The sequence below is a fragment of the Ruditapes philippinarum genome, unplaced genomic scaffold (genome assembly GCF_026571515.1).
Source record: "Ruditapes philippinarum isolate M1 unplaced genomic scaffold, ASM2657151v2 ctg58_1_1_1_1, whole genome shotgun sequence".
Taxonomy (NCBI): Eukaryota; Metazoa; Mollusca; class Bivalvia; order Venerida; family Veneridae; genus Ruditapes; species Ruditapes philippinarum.
In genome coordinates, this window is record NW_026857083.1 from 337,218 (window position 1) to 364,866 (window position 27,649).

At 33.4% G+C, this 27,649-nt stretch overlaps 2 protein-coding genes across 2 annotated transcripts; one reads left to right on the top strand and one right to left on the bottom strand.

The window, feature by feature from the left end:
• LOC132748712 (uncharacterized) lies at positions 1–10,312 on the top strand. Its single transcript, XM_060738324.1, has 9 exons — positions 1–164; positions 1,059–1,263; positions 2,765–2,913; positions 3,601–3,709; positions 4,044–4,201; positions 5,895–6,021; positions 6,919–7,061; positions 8,525–8,624; positions 9,117–10,312. The coding sequence occupies exons 1-9, from the start codon at positions 131–133 to the stop codon at positions 9,337–9,339; spliced, it is 1,248 nt and encodes a 415-aa protein (XP_060594307.1). The 5' UTR covers positions 1–130; the 3' UTR covers positions 9,340–10,312.
• An 8,467-nt stretch (positions 10,313–18,779) lies between these two features.
• Positions 18,780–26,861, bottom strand: LOC132748713 (uncharacterized). The gene is made up of 3 exons (XM_060738325.1): positions 26,534–26,861; positions 23,902–24,111; positions 18,780–21,080 (listed from the first exon to the last, which is right to left on the bottom strand). Exons 1-3 carry the CDS (start codon positions 26,835–26,837, stop codon positions 20,851–20,853), a joined length of 744 nt encoding a protein of 247 aa, XP_060594308.1. The 5' UTR covers positions 26,838–26,861; the 3' UTR covers positions 18,780–20,850.
• Positions 26,862–27,649: the final 788 nt, after the last annotated feature.

The following is a 27,649-nucleotide window of genomic DNA, read 5'->3' on the forward strand; positions in this document are numbered from 1 at the left end:
CAATATAAACTTAAACATCAATTGTTGTTGAACTGTAAATGTAATAAAGTTATACCCTACAGTTGTTTCATAGTGTCTTGACAAAAATAAGTACATACTTATTTCATTGATTATTGGGCGAATACCAGTAATGTTTCACCCGAGGAATATAATTTATTTATTAGGTAAGTCATAATTCTTCAGATATTAAAAGTAAAGATTTAAGGATCGATAGTAAAGTTAATTAAGTTTCATATGATTCTATAATGAAAACAATATTACTTCATTTATAATGGATTAATACCATTCAAGAAAAAAAAGAAGAAATATTTTAGAACCTATGCAGGTTTATATAATCTCGGGGGACCAACTTATGTATTTGGTTTAAACATATTTATTTGAGTTGCATTGAGAAACAAGTCCTTGCAACTTATTTCAATCACTTTCGAGTCTGCCTCCGGAAACCAACAAGGACTGGTGTTTATGAAAAAACATGGTCGTGACCCGATTGGAGCTCGAACCCTAGGTTGAGAGGCAGACACCTTAACCACCAGGCCACCGCATCGGTGTTTAAACATCTGAACCCATGATAAATGAAGGCATATGTGGGTTATCGAGGAAATATAGAAGGGTCGAATAGCATTTTATCACAAATCTTTCAAATGTGTAAAACTAACCGTTCAATTTTAGGAAATAACTACCCACATTTTGTCTAAATTTTCAATTGTAATATCGGAAATAGACATACCAAAGCCCATTTAGATGCCCTATTAAATAGGGGTTTATACACGCGCGCATTTCGTTTGTTCGGGGTAAAAGGCCAAAAGCACCGTGTAACTAGTGTTGTCGCGTTTTCGGTCACTCGACTCCTCCCCACCACACCTCCATATACCACCATTGACTATTCGTGATTTTATTTATAGGATAGATTGTTTAAATTTGTCAATTACTTTAAAGCGTTTTGCAAATCGACCTATTTAAATTTTTGCCCCGTCCCCTCTTAATCTCGATGTTTTAACTTAATATAATTGCTACCTATGATCAATGATGATTTAGTTTCAAATGTTGTCTGCATACAGGTTTTGTATCGTTTGTATATGCCGGGACAAGTTCGTCTGTGATGTGTCCGGATGAAAAGAAGCACGTGCTGGATTGTGAGCAGACGATAATTGGTGTGGTGGACGCGCAACTGGAACCGTATGGTCAAACATTTAGTACTACCAATCTTGACAACAATACAGAAAGTGAGCTGCTGGACGAGAAGACCAGGGATGTCGTCTGCAGGTTAGTACTGATTTTACCCGAAACTGCCTACCCACATTTCTGATTCTACCCGGATTGCCTACCCACGAGGGACATGACATGTAACTCGTTTTTAAATAAGTATACTATATTACCGGAAACTTTTTTTATGAACATTATATTTTCTTGTCGTCTGCATGTAGTTATGTTTTTTACCTTACTTTACGCCTTTATAACGATAATTACTTTGTTGTCTTTCGATCTTAATATATTTTATCAATTCAGGTAGCCTAGACTTTGATTTCTTTCCTAATCATTGCTACCTGAGTCTAAAAAAAAAACAAAACAAAAAAACAACAAAAAAAAAACAATCAAACAATCATACTAGTTTACAAGAAAATGCATAGTATCTGATCATAATCACAACTTGAACTGGCGTCGCGGCCGTGTCTGAATTGTTAAGTTCGTTGACTTGTCCCTCACCGCTGCGGGTTCGAATCCCACCAGGGACTTTCGACTCTTTCATGTTAGGAGGCCATTGAGCTAGCTCAAGGAACTTCGGTTGTTCTACTCGGGAAGTTCACGAGAGGTCTTCCTACACTAGTAAAGCTGGAACTTGAACCTTCTACCGAGGAAACTATCGATTGTTTTCTATGGTCAATACTTTTTTCACCATGCAATCAATTTGCTTATTTAAATAAACGTAAAATGATATTTCTGCATATCTAGAATTTCAAATAAAGAGAAGAACATTAATTAATAAAACAACTTTAGTCTCAATTTCAACAGAAAATAAATACTAAGTAATGCAATAAAATGAAACGTGTAGTTAATTACATATTCATATTGTTAACAGACATTAAGTGCAAATCAGTTTCTTTTTCTTTTTTCTTTCGTAAATAAGTAGGTGCTCATTAATGTAATGTTCTATGTTTCTTTTTTTTCTTTTTGTTCGTATCATTGACTTCTATGACAATGATAAAACCAGAAGCAAACAAGTTTAGTCTGCTGGGGGGGGGGGGGGGGGTGGGGGGGAGGGTAATTAGATTATCAAAGGCGACCAGTGCCGTCACATTCGTGATTATGTGTTTTTAAGTTTATTTATACTCGCCGGTTGCCGGTATAGGCGAGTCCTCCAGAAGAGTATTAGTCATGCAAGATACAGATACAGAAAGATGACAAATCCCAGAAGCTTCTCCTGGTTCTTTAGTGTGCGAAGTGTTTAAGCACTCATACACGGGACCTCGATTTAAAGTCTCATCCGAAAGACTGATAAGTAATTTTAGTTGCCCAGACTAATCGTAGTGTCGAGGTTATAAGTCTCGCGCTCTAACTGATTGATCTATGTGGGCTGGCGTAATCTGATTCATGGTCTGCACTGTTCGTTTTTTATAGCCCGTGCATATATATTATAAAATTTCCCTAAATGATGAATTATAGTATTGTCCAGACTGAATTCAAGATGGACAAGTTGATTTTAAGATATTTAGCGGGGTAAGGGAAAGAAATTGGTGATAAAAGTCGTCTGGTGTTTTATTTTCAGTACGGCAAACGCCGAATACGTGTCATGTATGGTTGGCAATATAAGCGCGTGCCCGGAACTTGCAGCAGACGACGATATTGTGTCAACGTGGATTGCTTCATTGATAGCTCCACATCTTGATGTTTTAAACTCTGTTGATCGTGTTTGTGGTATGTGTATTAAGCTTTGTTTCTATGTTACCGTTAAAATATCACGCCTCCAGTCATGCTAATTTTCATGAAAATTTTGAAAAAAAAGTGTATTTAAAAGTAAAATATTGTTAAATGAATAAAGAAAGTAATTTACGCAAAGCAAACGGCACTGATTATCAACCTGAATAACCGAAAAGACTTTAAAAATGCAAAAATAGCCCTTACTACATTAGTCACGCAGTAGAAATATGGTGATAAATACTTCAAAAACATTAATCGCATGTAACATGTAAATTAATTCTTGAATCTTGATTATTTTTACTTTTCTTGGAAGTCTTTGTACACTTTCACCAACTTCGATATTCTTGAAATATTTTGGCTCATCTGGAGACACGATAACCCGGATATAACTAACAAAATTAAACCACTGAATATATTATCATCAACTTAAAATGAACCAGTGCTCGTTCATGAATTATAACCGTCTTATATAGACACACGTGCCCCCACTCCTTCCAATTAAATGGATGAATGACTGATGACTAACAGACAGACGGACGGGTGGATGGATGGATGGATTGACGAACGAACGGACATTCAAACATTTCACGTTTATGGGCGTTTTATTCATAACTTTGTTGTATTTTTCTTTTTATAAATGCGGCTTGCCTTATGACACCTGTTAAGTGAAATGATCTTTTTCAGAATTTTTCGAAGAATCTGTATGCAGCTACCGAGAAATTAGACTCAGCATGTGTTATTTGTCCATAGTTGGTGACACAGTGACCTTGAATCAGAAAGTCGACATGTGCTCGTAAGTACACATATTGCACGTGAAAACTATCGAATAAACGAATAGTTATTTAAACTTTTATTAAAGTAATTTTCAGCGTGGTATTAAGAACATCAAATCTCTGTCCAAAGGCAGTGAACAACAACAAAAAAATAATAATAATAAAAATAATAATAATAATAAAAACACAAATATCAATCACCGCTAACCACCACCCCACCAAAAATAGAAAAACAAGAAAAAAGAAAAACAAAAGAAAGATAGAAAGAAAGAAAACAGCAACAACAACAACAAAATATGACCTAACAATAACGATAAACGTGTTTCATTGCAATTTATTTTTGCTATTTTTTAGATCTGGTAAAATGGACAAATTAACGTGTATGATAGATATTTATAAAGAATGTAAACCTTATCTTAACCTAACATCAAACGGTATAATAGCGGCGAATATCAGAGACCACATGGTTAATGACAACTGGGATATGTTCAGCACAGGAACAGAACTTTGTGGTAAGAATGCTAAAATATTTAGATTATATGTATAGACAATACTGAACATGTGTTTGATGGAAGGGCCATTGTTGTCATTCATATTAAAATATTAATACATATAAATATCGAAAGTACTTTCAAACATACTTTATCCACCCAATATACACGCACTCAGTTGTTTCATAAATCATGATGGATACTGCCATATTGGACAATGTACGCTTCAATGGTGCTTTTGGTACACATTTTTCTCTTTGAATCGGTGATATTATCTCGTTTATTGTGCAGTGTGACAGTCGCACGTCATACTACAAACGCCTCTAGGGACATGACCCACAACATACTTTTCACGCAACTCAAACCATTACCCACGTTTAATGAGTACCCTTGGCGCATGAAATATAACTACCTTCATACTACTGGTAATAGAAAGAGCACCGAAACACGAGGTTATCTGATTTGTACGAGGGGGCGTAGCCCCCCGAGTATTAATCAGATTACCGAGTGTTTTGGTGTTCTTTCTCTTTTGTATCATAGTCAAACATAAAAACACGTTCCCTGTTGTTACAATATGAAACCCCGGCAAAAATGAACCAATGAACGAGCATCTAAATATGACATTTCTGTCGATTTCACTTTCACTGCCGTCACAATATGTAAACCCCAGCAAAAATGAGCCAATCAATGGGCATGCTCTGGAGTGCGGGTAACTAATACCCGCACTCCAGTTAACGCACTGTGCATGTATATGTAAACGATTTAACCCTGACACATTTTCAACAGAAAGGTCTCCAAACTATGATACAAATCTTAAATTACTGCATTCTTTAAGAATAGTAGCCTGAATACACGTTTTCAGGAACACCTTCCAATTCTGTGCAAAACTTAGACTGAGCCGCCATGTTTTACAGTTCCAAGAAAATTGACCTAGTGTACACAAAAAAGACACATACACATGGTTTTTGAGCAACTGATCTAGCATTGCAAACAAATTGATATGCTCCATAAGCAACCAATGCACCGGAGAGTAATAAATTGATTGTGCATTCTCTTTGTATCATATGATGTCTTATGTTTACTGTCATTTAAGATATTCAGCGGGATAAGAGTTTTACGAGTAATCAAGCGTCTAAGTATAACATAGATTGATTTATCATCATCAAGCGTCTAAGTATAACATAGATTAATTTATCATCATCAAGCGTCTAAGTATAACATAGATTAATTTATCATTACCTGATACCATGACAAGATATTTGAATAATTCATTGGCTAATTTAATTGAAGTATTGGCTAATAGGCAAAACAATTTTATGCATGGCCAGAGAACCCAGCCTTGCTACATTCCCGTGAGAACGCATGCTCATAGAAACAACCAAAGCACGTGACGAAGTATTTTTTTCAATTGTTGAAGAGATAGTTACAAGAAAAACACTTTGTATTGTTTACCTTTTCCTCTTCTGCCATGATCGGAATTAGTATTTCAATTTATAAATTAATTATGTTTTTTTTGCTGCTTTTAAAATTATTTATTTGGGCCTGATTTGTCTAAACTCCAAAGCGAAACTTACACATCAAAGATGGCGTCCAAGATGGCCACCGAGTTACAATATACATACATGTACTAGTATTCAATATCATGTGGTACAATTTGCAGCACTAGAAAAAAACTTTTTGACTTATAATAGTTTAACCATTCTTCTGTTCACAGGTTGTTACGAGGCAGACACGTGCTTTTCCAAATTAGACCAAGAAATAACCAGTATTGGTACAACGATCAACAGCACAGTTAGAGAGAGAATGATTCATATCGTTGTACAGGGTGAACTTCTTTGCAGGTGCTTACATTCTTTTTCAAATATAACACCAAATCATATCCTCTCCCTTTTGAGCTAAGCGGGCGGAAATATCCCTCATTTATTCTGTTTTAACAAAAATAATGTACAATTCAAAATTCAAATATGAATCACACTCATCTGCTATAATAATGACATATGTAGTGTTGACTTGTTTTGTACCAATCCTTGTTCAAGGAATCTCCCTTTTTCTGGACTTTTAGTATCACTATTCAGAATATTGGGCAACAAAATAAAATACATGTAGTTGAAAGTTGAAGAATCGTTTGATTTAGGACCTTTCATGATACACCCCTGCACCGGCTTTAGCAGTATCAAATCTTCAGCATAAACTAAATGTCATCTGTGGCGCCGCTATATGTCGCAACGCTATTAAATGTCGTACTTGCCGCTAACTAACGCAACCGCCACTAATTGTCGCCAAAACGTCTGCCATTAAATGTCTCAAGATAAAATTAAGTTAGCGAGTGGTATTAAATTACAATTAACATTGTGTAAATGTTTAGTAATAGAAAGAGTACCAAAACACGAGGCTTTCTGATTTGTACGAGGGGGTCCAGAGTATAAATCAGATTGCCGAGCGTTTCGGTGTTCTTTCTCTTTTGTATCATAGTCAAACATAAAAATTAACACGTTCGCAAAATCATCAATAATCCTAAAGGATGAGAAAAATACAACTCTAAAATGAAGGACATGCTGCCACAAGACAGCACTTGCTATTGTTGGTTATAAAAATGACCGGCATGGAGTCAATCTGTTTTCACCAGCTAACGAAGCTCTTTTGGAGTTCGATATATAGAAAAACAAACACATAATTTAATTTCGGTTTTTCCCTCATCAGAAATGATAAAAGACATATCATTTTCTTTTTGCTTTCAGTAATGTCACACTTGTTCAGTGTTTAAAGAAGGGTACACCACGTGCGTGTTCGAATATTATACAAAACTTCAATGATACTCGTGCAAAGATTGAAGTATACTCAGCCGAGGTTGACCAAATATGTAAAATAATCAATACCAAAGGTATGTTGATGATGATCACAATAAGTTGCGATTGTGATGATCACTTATTAAAAAAAAATAATTACGAAATTCCATTGGATGAGTAAACAGTTGTAAACCTATAAAAGGCCCCAGGTATATAGGTTTACAACTGTTCATCCAATGGAATTCCGCATTGTACTCAACCTAATGATATGGTATGTGTGTAGTATAAAGAAGTACGCAATGGTTATATAATTAGTTATAAAGATTTTTGACTGGTTATTTGACCCTATATAAACGGTTATTTGGAAATATAAAGCGAATCCCAAGGAGCGTCGTAACTTTTTATTTTATCGTACCCCGGGGTGTTCAGATCGTTGAGTTGTCACTAGTTACCCCTTGCTTATGATGATAAAAATGCATAGATATATTTAGTTAAAGATATGCAACTCGTCGCTTATATTTCAACACTCATCTAAATGTGAACTCCATAACTAACACATTTTTTTCACCCAATTTCAAAATATCGGTACCAAATTGATTCATTTCAATGATTCCAAATAACAGTGATGTGAAAGCTGTTTTATTTTTTTGACTGAAAGGCAGTTTAATCGTGAAGAATGAATAGTGTTTTGTGTTGCGCTTTTAAAGGTGATACATTTGAATTATTATTTGCAATAAAAGTTCAATCAGATCATCATATTAAACTTTAAAAAAACCTTTTTTTCCCGAGATATCAGATTATTTACGTCACCGAAACATTTTCTTTTGGTTCTTGTCTAATTTTCATCGATTTTCATCTGATTCATATTTTTTTCCAAATAGGTTTTAGCTTTTCTAATGTTTTCATTTTTCGATTTTTCATTGCAAATCCAAAAATGGCGGTATTAACCAGTAAGCAAGTCGGAGGAAATCTCGAATATCGTGAAAATGGGATAAAAAAATAAAAACTCAAACACAATTTATCAAAACATGTTTCGCTTTCATAAGCTTCAAAATAACAAAGGGAATGACGCTATTGCGATTACCGATTTCAAAATACATCACCTCTTCCTCCCCATGAAATTTATCTCCCTGGTCATAATCATTGTCTTCAATGAACAATAACTTGATAAACTAGATTAATTATTATTGAATACATTTGTGAATGCATATATTTCTTTTTGAAGTGAATTGATACCAGACAAATAAGCGGACTATCAAATTCGCCAATATCTAATTCAAGCGAATGTATAAAATAAGATAAGCACTTGATATTGTTTTCTGTTTCAACATTAATAAATAATACGCAATTATTTATGAGTGAAATATTGTTTTATATAAGGCTTGAATTATATTGGTTTGAAGATCAATTTGATTAACAGCAAGAACATTTTTTCACATTGAAACGTAAATTATAACTGTTATTCAATTTGTTTGTTATCCTACTTATAAAATGTTTAAATATTTGATTTTCTGCAAATAATGAAAATAATGAAAACATTTTTTTTTTCAATTTTCAGAATTTAAGAGAAACAAGCCGTGTGTTATTAATCAGTTAACAGAAACATACTATCCATGCGTTGAGAGAGAAAAAATACCTGCCAATATTTATAATTGTCGGTAAGTGCACCCCCCTCCCCCACCCCCCAAAAAAGGTTCCAAAATACTTGTATATATTGTTTACAATGAAGCTTAAGATCTGATAAAGAGATCATTAGAAATTGATCTAGCGTTTTTTTTTACAGATTTCAGAATCACAATTTCAATAACTTAATTTTCATATTGTTCTGAATGAATAACACTGTCTCATAAACATTTATTAAAATTAAAAGTTGCTTAGACGCCATTTTGAAATTTGTAATGTACTGTGGCTTCTCTGGGGCAAGCGATTTTATTGTTAAATTACAAAATTCAAACTTATATTGTCATAAAATGCCAGCCGCAAAATTTTGCAACCTTTGTACTAATGTAAATGTCACTATACTGTACTCTTAACGTGTTGTGTAACTTTCAAAACTTCTGCAAATATTTCTACAGTACTGTAACCTAAAAGTTATATTGACTGGACTAATTATGAATTTGTTAAATTCTAGATTATAACTTTCTTTACAGAGACTTGCAGAAACTTTTCAAGTGTGTCGGTGATGCCTTAAATGGAAAATGCAATGGTGACTACACTAACACAGTGTATGGAATAATAAAGACTTCGTTTAATGACGTCATTGACTGTGACATCACTAGCACCGCTTTTGTCATTTATCCAAATTACACTGTTTTGTTAATATTACTGTTTGTATATCAATGTTTGTTTCAGTGTGCTTACATCAACAGTTGAAATATATAAATGTTCTCATGAGATAATATTTACATGACAGGTCAGGTGTATCATTGATGCTTCGCTTGATGTAATTAACTGTTCCTATGAGGTGAATTTTAAAAATAGAAACTCGATTATTTAAAGTGAAATTGTCTCTAATGGAATGTCTTTAATACAATGAATAGCCTTGTTAAATTGAAAGTAGTTAGCATCAGACATAACAACAAAATACAAAACAATTATATATGGATTGTTGGCAAATATGAGATAGGCCCCTACATAATCTGATATTACAGATATACTTACATACAAGATAATAGCTCTATACTGTATGGTTCTATAGAACGAAATGTTATTATTCCTGATATGATGAAAAATTAATACTTAAGCACTTGGAACTTTAAGATTTTTTTTTCAAGCAATCTTTTATTAGAATATCTGTTTCTTTTGTTTCTATCAATATTTGAAATTTTTTTGGAAAATGTGCCCATTGAAGACCAATCCACTTTAATGATCAATTTTGTATCCGAGAACAGCATAATCAAATTTTCACGATCTAATTTTATTACCACAAAATTAATTTTTTTTAGCATGTAGTAATTTATTTTGGAATCAGCAGACTGGTTGCAAAGAATACCGTGGATTGTAATTATACTGAAAGAGGCATAGTGTATGAAAATCTATACAAAAAAAATGTATTAATTTTCATTATTTATTTCCAGATCTAATATATAGATTTGTTTTGATAAGTTTTTTAATGTCTAACGCAATTTTTATTTCTATTTTTCATATTGCTTGAAATAAGGTGTTGTTTGTTGAAATAAAGGTTTGTTTTGTTGAAATAATGCTTTGTATTGTTTAAATGATTTGTTGTTTTTATGAAACAATGCATTGTCTTGTTGAAATAATGCATGGTTTTATGAAATAATACGTTGTTTTGATGAAAGAATGCGTTGTTTTAATGAAACACTGCGTTGTTTTGTTGAAATAATGAGCTGTTTTGATAAAACAATGCGTTGTTTTGTTGGAATTATGTATTGTTTTGATGAAACAATGCGTTGTTTTGTTGAAATTATGTATTATTTTGTTGAAACAATTCGTTTTTTTAAATTATGCGTTGTTTTGTTGAAATAATGTGTTATTTTGCGTTGTTTTGTTGAAATGATGTGTTATTTTTGTTAAAAATACATATATTGATTATAACAATTCGCTATCGCATTAAATAAGCCTTTTTAAATTAGCAAGAAAACGTAGTGGTGCAACCTTATACTCGGCATCCGGTATGACTTCTCTCTGAATATTCTAGTGTAAAAATTATGCAAAATACATCAGACGATAAACAGGTTTTCAAAAAGTTTGATCTCCGACATTTTAAGTATTGGGTTGATAGTAACAATATGACTACTATTGCTGCCGAGTGTTGTAAGACCATTATAACTATAAAAAATATCCATTCTTGAGAGAAATAATACATAATTAATGAGCGAATATCGGGTGTAAAGATTAATTGAGCCTGTTCATATTCAAACAAAAATAAATGCAAAAAGGATACCATTTCCGGATTATATACAAATATCTTTGTTTCTTCAACGTATTAAGTATTTTAACGATACCATCCCCCTGCCCCTCCCCAGCACCGCTTTATGATATCTGCGTTCTTCAACGTAAAAAATATTGGAATAATTAGAAATTATATAAGATGCTAAAGCTCAAATAACAGCAATGCAACTTAATAATAGTCGTATTGCTTACCAGACCTACATATAAATGGTTATTTATCATATAAAGGCATTAATTGCTGATATGACCGTCGTGGGTTTGCTTATTAAAATAGACGTTACAGGGTTAATAAACAGTGACATTGTAGGTTCCGGAAAAAATCAACACAGATGACTGATTTTCGAGTGGGCATATTGATTTCAACTGAAACCTGTATCGATGTTATATATAACATTACAATGTTAAAGGATGGAATCATTTCAGTTGCATTTAATATTCATGCTAAATATGCTAAAATATTTCAATGGATCAAATATTTTAAAAATTAAAACTTTTTTTTTGTCACAGAATTTGTGATTTATTTTAAAAACTTTTGACGTGCAATTTGCATTATTAAATATATGAAGTATTACATGATCAATGTAATATTATATGTTTTACACAATAGTAATTATTTTACATTAGTATAATATATTTCATGCTTGATGGGCATTGTAGGAGGCGTCCACGATGAGCGTCAATTTGGTAGGTAGTTGGATATTCGAATAAAACAACTACATACTAGCTGATAGTTGGTTATTCGTAATTGCCAACTATTTAACAGGTGCATGGTAGTTGGTAATTCAATCCACTATAACCAGAACGCTACACAGAATAAAATAGGGACCTTGTTGTTTATATCACAAATCCGAAACTAACTGCATGCCAACTTCCTTGTGGTAGATAGTTGGGGATTCACACACATAACTTCCTGAGTCCCCTGGTCGTCGAAGGGAGGCGTGGTGATACCATTTGGTAGAATTAATCTATCTTGTCATGTATCTGTTACTTTTTTTGTGAAAAATATTTTCTAGAGACTATTATATTTAAGAGACTACCTACCAGAAGTTCGAATAACCAACTACCTTCTGGTTGGTAGTTTGGGATTTAAGCTAATAACAAACTGAGTCCCCTGGTCGATTTATAGTGAAGGGGTGCTACCATATTATAAAAAACACATATTTAACCGTATCATTTGTTTCAGAAAAAAATACTTTGTTTTCAGAGGTATATACATGTATTTATTACCCGAATTACCAACTACCTTCAAGTATGTAGTTTTGTATTCAGGCGAAAAACCAACTGAGTCCCTTGGAAGATATAGGGAAACAGGGTGTTCCAATGTTGAAGAATACATCTTTCTTGCTATATAACCATCATATTTACTCCTATTTTAGAGGTGAGCATGCAAAGTTCGAATTACCAACTGCCTTCTGGTAGGTAATTGTGGATTCACGCGAATAACCAACTGTGTCCCTTGGCCGATTTATAGTGAAGGGGTGTTACCATATTATAGAAAACACATATCTTGTTATATAACCGTAACATTTGTTAACCGTTAACATGCATGCAATATCCGAATTACCAACTTCATTCTGATAGGAAGTTGAGGATTCACGCGAATAACCAACTGAGTCCACTGGTCGACGTAGAGTGCGGAATGACAACATTTGGTAGAACACATCTATGTTGTTAAATATCCTTTATATTTATTCTGGAAAAATGCTTTCTGTTTCAAGGGAAAATATGCAAAGTTCGAATAACCAACTACCTTCTGCTTGGTAGTTTGGGAAACACGCGAATAACCAACTGAGTTCCATGGTGGACGTAGAATGCGAGGTGATACCATTAAATAGAATTAATCTATCTTGTCATGTTGTTGTTGTGTGTGTGGTTTTTGGTGTGCATATTTTGACTTTTATTTGGTAATGTACGTGGATTGAAAGTGTTGTTTGCAATATCTAAATAACTTCCTTTGCTCACTCGAAAATATTTTACCTTTAATTTACATGAAATTCTTATAACTTTATGAAAATTAGCATGAGTCTAGAGGTTTGCTGCTTTAACATACCTTTTTTCACCTAATTTCCGCCGACAGTAATATTTTAACATGTTAAAATTAGATTATATAGACTTGTCTCAAACCATCATTTATCATTAAATTCCAGCTTTCTTATTGTCAATATTAGAACTGCGATTCTATTTAACGCAACATGGCTTTTTCTGTTATGGTTTTTAATTGCCAATGCCTGCCAACAGTCTTACTTATTTTCTCTTTACTACTCGTTTGTGTAAAGTCATTTATCATAACCCCTCGAGCAAGGACACGAATGTCAGCCATTGTAAAACACTTAAGACCTGACAGCTATGTTAACTATATAGGTGTGAAAATTCAATTGTATTACTCAATTTCAAGTTTATTAATGCGATAATGTATAAAGGAACTTCCAAAATAGTTATAAATCAGCTTCCGACTTCCCTTCGTGGCGTGCACGTCGCTCGGAAGGCATAGGTCACACCAGATGGGTGACCTAGTTAGGTCACTTAGCTGGTGTGACCTAACCAACGACGAAGGGTGTGGCCCTAAAGAGAGCTGCTGCTCCCGGAAGAGGTGCCTTTCCTCTATTGTCATTTGTTCATGAAGCGAGGAATTGGGTCCTAGAGAAGGTCCACGACGATTGACAGCTTGAAAAGACCTCCGTCGCGGCTCTACGACATCGACGACGTTGCAGGCGAATAAGTCCTCCGTTGCAGGCTCTACGTTACCAGCAATCGTAATAGAGGCCGACTAGTCTGGGACATATGGGAAACCGGCGCCCAGTATAAATAAAACCAAAAACAACAAAATTATAAATCAGAGCGGGCGCTGTGGTCCAGTGGTAACACTGTTTGACTACGAATCAAGGGGTTGCGAGTTCGATCCCCCGCTACTCCACTAAAATAACTAACACACTCTTTCGTATGAACAAAAAAAAAAAATTAAGACTACAGCACATAATAACTGTCACACACTATAAGCACACAGGGCACTTACTCCACACACTGACATACAGGACACTACGAAAACACTGACACACATGCCACTACTCACACACTGACATACAGGACAATACGAAAACACTGACATACAGGACAATACGAAACACTGACACACAGGACACTACTAAACCACACTGACAACAGGACGCTACTCACACACTGACATACTGGGCACTACTCACACACTGACATTACAGATCCACTGCAACACTTATAACACACATGCCACTACTCACACACTGACATACAGGACAATACGAAAACACTGACACACAGGGCACTGGTGGACTCACTGACAAACAGAACAATACTCACACACTGACAAACAGGACACTACTCACACACTGACACTACTCATACACCGACAAACATGACATTACTCACACACCGACAAACAGGACACTACTCACACACTGACAAACAGGCAAACAGGACAATACGAAAACACTGACATAAAGCACACTACGAAAACACTGACACACATGGCACTACTCACACACTGACAAACAGGACAATACAAAAACACTGACATACAGGACACTACGAAAACACTGACACACATGGTACTACTCACACACTGACAAACAGGACCACTACTCACACACTGACACTACTCACACACTGACATACAGGACACTACGAAAACACTGATACACGAGCACTACTCACACACACAGACAAACATGATACTTCTCATACACTGACAAACAGGACATTACTCACACATTACTCACACACTGACAAACAGGACACTACTCACACACCGACAACATGACATTACTCACACACTGACAAACAGGACACTACTCACATACCGACAAACAGGACACTACTCACACACCGACAAACAGGACACTACTCACACACCGACAAGCAGGACACTACTCACACACCAACAAACAGGACACTAATCACACACTGACAATCAGGACACTACTCACACACCGACAAACAGGACACTACTCACACACTGACAAACAGCACACTACTCACACACCTACATACAGGACATTACTCACACACCGACAAACAGAACACGTCTCACACACTGACAAACAGGACACTACTCACACACCGCCAAACAGGACACTACCCACACACTGACAAACAGGACACTGTCACACACTGACAAACAGGACACTACTCACACACTGACAAACAGGACACTACTCACACACTGACAAACAGGACACTACTCACACACTGACATACAGAACACTACGAAAACACTGACACACATCACACTAACCACACACTGTAAGACAAAGGTCATTACTGACACAGACGACACTACGAAAACACTGACATACAGGACACTAATCACACACGGTCTTACCACACAGGACACTTAAACTAGAAACACAGAATATAAGTCACACACTGGCACATAAAACATACGCACACAGATCACTACTCAAACACTGACCTAACACACAGGGCACTGAAACAAAACTCAAACACAGACATATAGACGATAGTTAAACAATGATCTCACACACACACTCTACAAACACTGATCCGACACATTAAACAATAATCACAGCACACTACGCACACAACGAACATGATTTACAGGAAACTACTCAAACACAGATCGTCAAAACACTACAAACATACAGACCTTACATACAGAACACTGACCTTTCACACAGCAAACATGAGTCACAGGACACAATACTTAAACACAGACTTTACACACAGAACACTGACCTTAGAAAAATAAAATCCCTAAAGAAAGCCCAACACGGAAAAATTGAAAATGTTGCAGGCCCGGTTTGATTGAGCCTGTTCATGGACGGTACTTGAAAGTGCAAGTTACCGTCCACGCCCCCTAACACCGGCTTAAGCAGAATTCAACATTTAAACACGAAAATAGTGAAATTTTGAAACATCCACATCATAGATGTGTTCATACGGCGGTTATCATGAAACCTTCAATGATACACAGTAGTGCCATTCCATAAAAAGTGGCGTATGGTCCCCAATTAAAAAATACGTGTGCCCTAAACGAGAAAATAATGGGCGGAACTAAATAAAATGGAATTCCGAAAGGGGATATTAGGTTATGAAGCCTGCATATCACAGATAAGAGAAGTCAAAAGACAATTTAAAAAACAGGCGACATATTCTAAGGGTGATTAGACAGTAGTCAAGTAGGAATACTGGAACCACCCAGGTTGAAAAAGGCCAAATAGAAGAAACTGAAAATACCACATAACATGTATACACAACAATTATGTGGTCCTGAACGATCTTCAAGGATCGAAAATATAACATGTTTGATTAAATGTACGGGGAGACTTTTTACGGCCGCCACACGACACAAATAACACTGATGTGACCATTTAATTACACACACAATACAATACTAACACACAGATTACTAGCAAGACACTGACCTCACACACAGGGCACTACTCTCACAGTAAACATGAATCACAGACCATGCACACTATGTTCGAACATATCATACAGAATAAAGGAGGGGACCTAGTTGATTTCGCGGGAATCCCCATTTACCTACCAGTAATTCGAACTTAGCATGTTTTCCCTCAAAAGAGAAAGTATTTTTTAGGAATAAATGTAATTTCTTACATGAGAAAAAGCTGTCAAGCTAGTTTACGTTATACTCAGGTGTCCGTCCGTACTTGAAATAACGCACGGAGGAGCATCTGAACTTTTCCTTCACCAGTACAGCTGGAAAGTTGCCATAATTATGAGATAAATAAATATGCTCCTAATTTACATGTCATTTATTGATGGTATTTATTTAAGAAGGCAGTCATAACTTATACCAACCGGGACAGGGGACACGTGCATGTTTAAGCAACGACATTATTTTTAAACATTTACTGTATTAAAAATTTATGAAATCATTCATTTCACATAAACCATTTATTTTTGAGGGGCAATGGTTTCGTCTTATAACATATATGTACTAAACAGTGTGCTCTGATAGTTTAAATTTAATCTACTAAGTATTTGTAACGTTCTGTAACTTAAACAAAACGTGCCAAGGTTTTTCATATGAATTGCATTGTCGATTAATTGGCAATCAATTAAAATGCTTCATCGATATATCGACGAATAAATTATTTAAAACTACAACGTTTTTAACTTATTATTACATATTTATGCTCTATTACTTATTACATGTATTACCAATGTTTTTCACGGTTGTGTTATCAAATGTCATTTATTAAAACAACCGTGAAATTTATTTTTTTCCAATGCTTCTGAAAAAGCTAGTGGACCTTCCCTTTTTCAAATGAAAGGAAAATTTATGAGATTCAGGTAGAAGAAGATAAACTATGATCATCCTTGAGGAAAATATTTTAAATCACAGAAATGCATTGAAATCTATGACATTTCTACCGAATATGTCTAATTTGAATAAAAGAATGAATAAATTATGTATAGGAAGCTGCGTTCCCTTTTACTGGATATATATATATGCTTGGAAAAACATATTATTTTCAAAGATGGCCTCAGGTCGAAGGTAACGTGTAACCAAGGCTGAAAAGCCTTTGACTCTATCTCAATCCATTGAGAAGTTGCAGCACTTTGAAATCGGTTTAAATGGAAAAAATCAAAGCAAACTAGTGATTTTTGGCAATTTTGTAACGTCTCCTCGTTGCCATGATAACATGAAATTTAAGATAGAGCTTTCTGTTACAACGGCTATGGTCCAGTCAACGTTTGTGCCAAGTTTGATAAGTATTGAAGCATCTTTTATAGATTCATAGCAATTCGAACTTGTAACAGGAGGTTTTTCACAAAATGCTCATGCAGTAATTAGTTAATTATATTGTATAAAAGAAATTTTCTGTTAAAAGGAAATACATAATTATTCGACGTAAAGCATTAATTATTCACCTGCTAACTAAACATTTACATAAATAAAAATAAACATTCTGCAAATGGAAACGTTTTTTTCCCAATTAAATCAAACATTTGCCAACCCATGTAAAAATATAAAAAAAAAACACTGATGCATATGAATTCTAATGGAGACATAGAAATACCGGCTCTTCACGCTATTACATTTTGAAATGTTTTATTAATATATCTAATTCTAATATAGCTATTGAAATTAATAATAAATTACAAATTTTAATGATCCATTTTGATAAATTCGTTTTAATAGACTATTTCTATACATAGCATTTTATGTATTCATACAATGATCATGCAATTTAATCATTTCCCGTTAAAACTAATGAGGCTGACAGAACACTTTATTTTTTATGCATGGGATGTGATGCAATTGATTTTTAAAAACTGATGTACATAAAATTCAACTTTAAAAGACACTCCCATGTTTTTTAAGCTGTAGTTGTTTTCATAGCCAGTGACTCTCGAACATAGCAAATCCAGGGCCTAAAGAATTTTTTTTTCGAATCTGATCACATTTGACAAATATGGTGATATTTGTTTTTTTTTGTTGTTGTTGTTTTTTTTTTTGACAGCGCGTCGTGTAAGTGATTCGCCTAATAAGCATATTTATTAAACTAGTGTATTACTGACCCATTTAATACGAAAAATAATGAATGGGTTTACAACACCCCTGCATCGTGGATCATGTTATAAAATGTAATATAATTTAATCTAATGGTAAACATTCCCGACTGCCTTATTGTCAGTATGCCAGAACCCTTTAACATTTTCTTGAAATAACCCTACCATTAACCAATTTCAATTGCCTATTTTATTTCACGATAATAACTATTTATTCGGTTTAAAAACATGCTCAAGTACATGCTTATTTTACTTTGGAATTTGGAAATTTTTATTCCTATTGGAAAATTAAAAACTAAAACAAAATCAGGCTGAAGACGAAAAAATTTTTATTTAACGAATACATTTACATATGTCTCTCGTTATACATCAAAACATTCCAAACAATTTGCTGCGGTTGGCTAGGAAAAATATATCATTTTTGAGGGCATTTTTTGTAGAATAATTTATGGTTCGAATTCAAATGAGTATGAATATAATCACGAAAGCCGTTTAATATTATTACAAAGCATTTGCACGACAGACCGTGCATTATTGTAGTTTTACTACAATGTAAGAAACATTAATATCTGTTTCTAACATGCTAATAAAAAGGGAAATTAAAAAACATATGTTGAATTATATTTTGTTGAGAAGTAATTTTCCTGACCTCATTTGACAGTTTATTGACCTTAAATCTGACATCATATGACATGTAAGTACTCCCTTTTTATGTCGTGCATATATCGTAATTGCTCTATCTACTTGATTGTGAAATGGTGTGTAGAATATTTAATATAACATACAAATACGTTTCTTCTGGTGAAACAATCTGGAGTATTAACTATAGACACTTACTATTCTGTACAATTCGCATGATCCCTGATCTCCATTAACAAGTTGTTCCAGTCTGTAATCTTCAACTATTTGTGCTTAATTTCATTGCTGCTCTCGAGGGACCTTCCATTTCAAGAATTCAGCAAATATAAGGTCTTGTAAAGAAACTGTTAAAGTTGTCCAATGCTTCATAATTTATATCAGTGACTCAATAGAACCAAATGTGCGATTTTCAACTATTTGCCTTTGTTTTCACTGCTTTTGGTGGATCATCCTTTTCCAGCACTTTAAAAACAAACTTTTCAATCTCGTTATGCAACCATGTTATTATATGACGTCAAATATGACGTGAACTTTATTCTCATTGCCAATTGGTGACATTTAGGATCTTTGAACTCGGCACAATGGATTTTTTTATATCCATAACCGTTCCTTTAAATATGCGTCTGAGATTAAAATATCTATTTTATTAAACAATATCAATAATTATTTCGGTTTGCAAAGGTTAAGCATTTAAGGAAATCGAAAAATAAATGAAATGCATTTTACATTAATATCTGTGGACTTATATCACATAATTATTTGTTCTAAATGATAAAATCAAATAGTTAATGATAAAATAAAATAGTTAAGTTATTTCAATCATTATTTCCTTTTTCTTATGTTAAAGTGTTTTTTTACCGTTATACCATATATTTATAATATAATATTGTATATAATTATAATGTACTCTTCGTTGTCCTTAATTGGGAAATGGCCAAAAAATTGCGAATGATATTGTCCCTTTATAATAAAATATGCATTCACTATGAAATAATGTTTGTTTTCTGATTATGAAATGATACTTTTGTCCTATATGAAAACAGCAGCAACAATAATAATAATAATTATTATTATAATAATAATAATAAAAATAATAATAAAATTGCATTTAATATCATTTACTGTACAGTATTGCATGCTTTAAAACAGCAAACATTCCTGGTCTTTACTTATATATAAGTATTATTAAAATAGATGGTCAAGTGTTGTGGATACAGGCGGATTTATGAATTTGCTGTATAATAAGATGACATATTGTAAACAAGACCCAATTGTGCAGCATATGAATAATATAATAGAGCAATGGTAGTAATGTCCAGTCTATATCTTTTCCATTCCATTCGGAATTTACGGGTTTCTCTTTATGGGTATACATGCTCTATATGATAAGTATGATCAAAGCTTTTGTTATATGGAACGCACAGGAGCGTAATGAATTCTGATAATAGCGTATATTATACATACTTTCTAATAAAAATTAAATTAAAAAATAAGCAACTGATGTGCAGTCAGAGGCACGTGTTTAAGTCTTGAGCAAAGAAGCAGTTAGTATTTATACTAGATCTACACTAGATCTACACATTTGCTTTGTTAATTACAATATACTTAATTTATATTCACATTTCAGTATGCAAATCGGTAAATCAGTATGCAATCACCATACATGGGATTAGTAGTAGTATTTAGATATAAACATGTGATCAAGATAATATACTTTTAGCGGATATTCCCCTCCATATCTAAAAACATGATATTGTGCATGAATACGAGCAGAACTGTGTTTTTTTATTCTTCTTAGTTGAACGGCGTGCGAACAACAACTTCGCAAAGTTGCATGAAATTATCGTTTGTGTGTTGGACTTTTAGAAACTTTCCGTAAATCGCATTTTCACAAACCATCGTTAACTTAAATGGCGCTTTGCTGACTTCAGGACCAAAGTATGTTCCGCAGACTGTTCCTACGTCATTAATGACGTCATTACGGGTTGTAGCCACACTGACTGTAAAACCAGTGTTTCGGTAATCTATAATAAAGATACATTATCGTACATTTTACAGTTATATTCTGTAACTTGTATACAGCGTAATCATTCTACTTTCTACAAGATATAAGGTATGCAACAAGTTGCCATTATTCTTTTCCTCAAAAGATCTACAGTATATTAATTATTCAGGAATTTATTGAACAAAAGACAAACCAGTCAAGTCAAATATTTTGAGCAAATGCGATGATTTGTAGATAACATGTTAGGTCAATTACATTTTTCACTACAAATATTATAAAGGAACATTATGCCTCAGAAAGGAACAACCGCCTCCGTGGTCGAGGTGTTAGAGTCGATGACTTTTACTCCAGTTTCCTCTCTGGCGTGGGTTCGATCCCCGGGATATGCTTTGGTAGTTTAGCGCGGAGGAAGTTAGTCCAGTACTGGTGTAACTCTCCAGAAACTACCCGCCTATATGACTGAATTACTGTCGGGAAAAGGCGTTAAAACGTAAAATGAAACAAGATGTCGCGAGGATCGCGAAATTATATGACATGCTTTCCAAAAATGTGTAATTTTCTCCGGTGACCTCATAATTTTGTTTTACTAAATGTTATGCTCCGGCATAACCTTAACACATTATTGTAGATATGTTCTCCGGCGGAGTACTTTGTTATAATCCGGCGGAGTATTTTGTTATAAATCATGTTTCTTGACTTTCTCGTGATATTTGTGTTTTGGCGGGAATTATTTCATTGGTATATAAGTAAAATTTCAGTGTCACGAGTCAGAGCTTCTAAGGATTTCAAGTTATTATGGATAGTATTTAGGTTCAAAATTCATGTATATTGTGTTCTTTCGGCTTTAAAATTATACAGTGTTAGCGAAATAAAAGTATGGAAATTATACTTCAGTGTTTGTGCTCTCTATTAAAGTCTTTCTTGTGACTGGAGTAAAAAAAGTGTAATTAAAGTATACTCCACCACATAGAAATTTGGCGCCGGAACCCGGGAAAGCAAAAACTAGGATTTTCTTGGCGTGATTAAAAGTGAAGAAGGAAAAGTATGTGTTGTGTTTCTGTGAACAGGAATTAATTATTGTGAATAGATAAATAATATTCACGTTACAAATAGGAGCTTGTGAAAGTAAATAGTATGTGTTACAATTTGCAAATTTATGGAGATGAATGAATTTGTATTGTGTTTAAAGTGATTAAAGTTAAAAGTGGGACAGAGTTTGATATTATGTATTAGTGAATGTGTTTTAAGCAATACGAGTTGATTTAAAATATTTTGAAAAGTGTTGGACTTACAGTGCATTTACAAAAATGGAAAAAGCAAACGTAAACATAAAGTTTATAAAGGGTGTGCGTACACGGTATATTAATGTACTTGATAAAGAGATTAAAATTGGTTTGGACTTATTGGATTCAGTTGAGGATGAATTGCCAGAAGAGTATAAAAACTTACAAAAAAAGGTTAGTGAATGTAGATATAAAATAAATATTTATGTCGAAAAGTTGAGTGCTCAGTCAGAAAAATTAGCTTATGCTTTGGGGGACTCAGATGACGATACCTCTCAAACAATTATCGAAGATGATTCTGTTTTGACTGAAAGTGCTTTGTCATTATCGCATAAGCTACAGTTGTGTGAAGATGATCTAAAGGCATTAATAAAGCGTAGAGAAACTGGAGATTCTGTCAGTGATAGTGCAGTTCAAAGGATGTGTGATTTGCAGATAGAAATGCAACGAGACTTTTTCGTTCAACAACAGGAAAAAAGTGATCGACAGTTTGAAATTCAAACAAAACTAATGGATAAGCAAATATCACAAAGAAAAGAAACATCAGTCAAACTTCCAAAGTTAGACATAGCATCGTTCAATGGAAATCGCTTACTTTGGATTGAGTTCTGGGACTCCTTTGAAAGTGCCGTTCATAAGAATGAAAGGTTATCTCCAATAGATAAGTTCAATTACCTGAAGGGAAAGATTACTGGCGAAGCGAGAAGTGCGATTGCGGGATTGACTCTTTCAAACGAAAATTATCAGGTTGCCATTAAAATACTTAGAGAGCGATTTGGAGACAAACAAGAAATAATTGATCTCCACTATAAACAGCTTCTAAATTTAATACCAGCTAGACATAATACAGAGAGTTTAAGATATTTCATGGACAGAATTGAAAAGCATCTCCGCAGCTGATATGTATTTACTTCTTTAGAAATGGCAAACATGAGTGTTTGACTTTTAGATAATTGTTTTATCTAGTATGTTAAATGAGTTTGCTGTTAATTTTCTAAATTTTCATTTTTGCGTCGAATAATGTTACCAATACAAATCCTTTGTAAAAAAGTGGTTTGTTTAACCTTTTTTTTCTCAATTATATATTTTTCTTAAATGCATGCAAGGGACGATAATTCCCTGACAAAATACAGCGACAATATAGCATACATTCATAAAATTACGCACAAATTGACATAATATCAAAGTAACACCGCCTGTGAAAAAATAATGCAACAAAGCTAGGCTACTAACTCTATCTCTGGATAGGACCTTTAGAACCCTCACATGGTGTTACCATTTTCCATGAGCAAATATATTATGAAATTCTTTTTAAACCACGATTCGCATGAATGTCGTAATTTAAAATGTAAAGTTCCATACCCCTACATGTATTCAAATTTTATAATCAGTAATGGCTATGGTTCATAGCCTGTGAAATTGTTAATCGTTTTCGACCGTTCCTATACAATTACAGATTCCGACAAATGTATATATCTATATATGTATTTGGCCGTTTTGCTAACGAATCAATAGATAATAAATTGTAACGTTAAAAATAATAATAAATATATTCACACGAATTTAGACTGTAGAGAAATAAGTCTACTTCTTTAACGAGACCTGCTGTACCAAATTCCACTGCCCAGTATGAATTACCCACTTCCTGGTAGAAACAGGAAGTGGTGATAGTGGCATAGCTTGTCGTCACGCCATCTATTGCCTTTTCTGCACTCGTACCACCGGACAAGGATTGCCACGCCACTGCACTGTCCAGAAGGTTGACATCTACAATTGAATGATTGATCGGCTTATTGATTGATTGATTAATTGATTGATTAATTAAATGATTAATTAATTGATTAATTGAATTAGTTGAATTAGATTTACAATGAGATACCATGGCACATTCATAAAACGTACACAAAACAGAAACAATACATCTAAATTTATGTATACTATATCAAATAATTGATATCAAGATAAACATAACCGCAAAATATGAATTTATAAACGGGCGAAGTGCATAATTCTCATTTTGGATCAGTAAATTCATAAATACTCATCAAATTCATTCTATTCAAAATTATTGAATTTGTCTGATTCAAATACAATTTAATTCAATGAGTTTCATCTCATTTATCACATTATTGAAATTAACTGATTCAGATACAGTTTAATCTAATATTTTTATCTTATTTATTGAAAATGACTGATAAAAGGAACTCCACTGAGGTATAAAAAGCCTAAAACATAAAATTTAAATTTCGTACTTAGAACAGATTGGGCACATAAAACAGAAAGATATTCAAAAGATAAATAAGAAATATACTTTAAAATTAATTGGAAATTGTATTGTTGTGCCTCTCTAAACTCAGTTTCGATGAAAAGCGTTGTGTAGGGTCATTTTTCACAAGTAAAATAATTAATTTTTTAAAAAAAAGGAGTCGACAAATGATCTGAAACTTTGCACACAAATTATTGGTACATGCCTACATCAAATGGAACATTAATTTCGAAAAATATTGCAAGTCCCGTCTTGTCACAAAACCTTAGTGGATTCTCTTTAAGATACAATTTGATCTAATTTTTTGAAATTATCTGATTCGGATACAGTTTTCTCCAATAAAATTCACCTTAATTATTGAAATTGTCTCCATGCAGATACATTTTAATCAAATAACATTTATCTCAATTTTTGAAATTATCTGATTCAAATACAGTTTAGTCCAATAATTTTCATCAAAATTTGTTTGAACAGCCACTTCACAGTCTAATTATTACATCTTATTTTTTATTAATGTCTTTCAATATACCCGGTAGTTGATCGATTGATTAATTCAAATAGCTTGACCAAAGATAGAAAACAACTTATTTGTGTATTATACATGTTTCTAATGGCATGTACAGAAAAAGCAATGGATGTTATTTATCATCACTAGAACTATTCATTAAATCACAAAAAGATTTATATTCACATCTACCGTTTTATCAGCTTAGTAAATATTGTTAAAAAAACATGAAATTCATCTTCAGTAAAGTTAATATAACAATACTGACAATAACGCTATTCACTTGGAAAACCAAGATGACAACCAATTTCAATTAAAACATGACTTGAATAACGAAATTTTGCAAATAAAATGCTTTTCTAACTGAACATTATAGTTTTGATAGACAAATATCTCTCGGCGATTAACATAGTTTGCACGCGTTTGTTTAAAATAATACAAAACTGCATTGATATCAATATCACCTATAGTTTGGTTTAACCAAACAAATTCAAAACCATATCTGTATAACAAATTTCTCAGGGCAATTAATCTCTCATAAGCAGACTAGCTGTTTTAACATTAAATAAAATTTTCATGGAGGCATAGATAAAACTTTAGTCTCAGTTATGAAAAGAAATCATCAATTATTTTGACATTGGTCCTGTTTTTTTCCTATAACAAAAACGGACATTGTCCTAAGTAATATTTCTTTATGAACACGTGGCAATATCCTAATATTTCTTACATGATAAACGCTTTAATATTGACCTATTTTTTTTCTTTTTAGGTTGCTAGGCATAAATCAAAATTCACAATAAACAATTACCTTTTCCCGAAAAAAAATACCAATAACAGTAATAGTGTTCAATATTCAAGTTTAATTTTTTTAATCTGACTAGACCAATCTGGTTAAAACCAGTCCCTAAAACGTTCATCTTTAGAAAAAAAATAGATGTAACTTTAGTCAGATTGTGACTGGACTGGAAATACTTTTCCAGACTTTTTACCATTTGTTGTAGATCTATACCAATAACTTGTATGTATAAATTCAGATCATTTGCTCACTCCGTTTTTTGTTAAAAAAATCATTTAACCGTGAAATAAGACCAATAATTGAAAAGTATACTCAAATCGAACTAAGAATCGCACCAAATATCGATTTTCAATTTAATTCTGAGCATACTTTTTTAGTATGATTTTCATATTTTTTTCCGTTTGGCGGCCGTAAGATTTCAAATTTTCCGATTTTAGGCTTTTTGACCCCTTCAGTTGAGTTTTTTTTTAAGCGCCAGTACATCAACTTGATCAATTAATAAAAATCAATATAAATAATAAAAGATAGAATAAAAATAATAAAAATTTACATCAGCTATTACCAGAATATTATTTATGTAGTAAAAAAGCTTCCGAAAACAAACAAACAAACACCGACTTACTTGGGAAGCGTCGAAAGTACACTTTCCAGCCGGCCTCGGGTACACCGGTTCTTCTCCCGCTCAGAGGATAATAATCAGTCAGTTGACACTTTTCGTTTTCTTTATGGAAATTTACCGAATAACACTCAGTTGTTGCGTTACAGAGGATGAGGCATGTATGTGCCGAAGTTGTATCAAAACTCGCAATGGTAGTTTCGAATTTTTCATCTTCAGAGAACAATTCGAAGAAGAGTGAGCAATTCAATCCGATTATTACCGCATAAAAATAAAAACAAATGTGTATAACGAAAAATGATTTCTTCATATTTTTTTCGCCTTAAACCTCAAAGAAATTATATTATCTTTTATGAGGTCCTTCTAGTCAAATACGTGCAAGAAAAGTGATGATTAAATTTTGTGTGTTTGGGTTTGTTTACCCTCGCCACAGATGATTAAAACTGTACGGCTCGTAAATTATTTGTCAAATGATACACGAAGCATATCGCGAGGTGTCACAAATATATCAATAATTGTGACGATATATTACCAAAGCGCTCATTGAATAAAGAATTATAGTACACGGTTCCTCGGAATTTTCCACTACCTTACTTTCAACCATTACAATTCAGAGCATGCAAACATACAATAATGAGTTTGATGTTAAATTTTGTCAACGGTAACTCGAAGCGAAAAATGATAAATTTTACAAAAGATTTTAAAGATTACAATTAAAGGTCTTCAACATTAATATTTTTTTTACCATAGTTAATCTACGTTCGTGTTTTAATTGTTTATTGTAACCTTGTGTAAAACAACTTAATATTGGAATCAAGTATAGCGAAGGTCTAAAAAAAATCACAACAACAACAATGATAAAATTATGGAGAAACATTTGAGAGCTTTATTACGAGGGAAATGTATTCATCATCTTTCTCAGTAGTGACAATCTCAACAAACCGATTTTCAGGTTTGAGCATTCACATTCTAACGCTAACAACAATGCGCGTGCTAACGTATTAAGTTAAAATTTGAAGACCCCTGAAGTGCACAAATAGTTGAAAATCTTACACATGGTTTTATTGATATGGTATTAAGTTCAAATATCTCGTAAAATCTCAGACTCGGCATCTGGCACTA

Coding starts and splice junctions, on each gene's coding strand:
- LOC132748713 (XM_060738325.1), bottom strand. CDS start 26,837: ATGAAGAAATCATTTTTCGTTATACACATTTGTTTTTATTTTTATGCG. Junction 24,112..26,533: donor GTACTTTCGACGCTTCCCAA/GTAAGTCGGTGT, acceptor ATTCAATTGTAG/ATGTCAACCTTCTGGACAGT. Junction 21,081..23,901: donor TCTCTACAGTCTAAATTCGT/GTGAATATATTT, acceptor TCTTTATTATAG/ATTACCGAAACACTGGTTTT.
- LOC132748712 (XM_060738324.1), top strand. CDS start 131: ATGTTTCACCCGAGGAATATAATTTATTTATTAG. Junction 1,264..2,764: donor ACCAGGGATGTCGTCTGCAG/GTTAGTACTGAT, acceptor TTTTATTTTCAG/TACGGCAAACGCCGAATACG. Junction 2,914..3,600: donor CTCTGTTGATCGTGTTTGTG/GTATGTGTATTA, acceptor GATCTTTTTCAG/AATTTTTCGAAGAATCTGTA.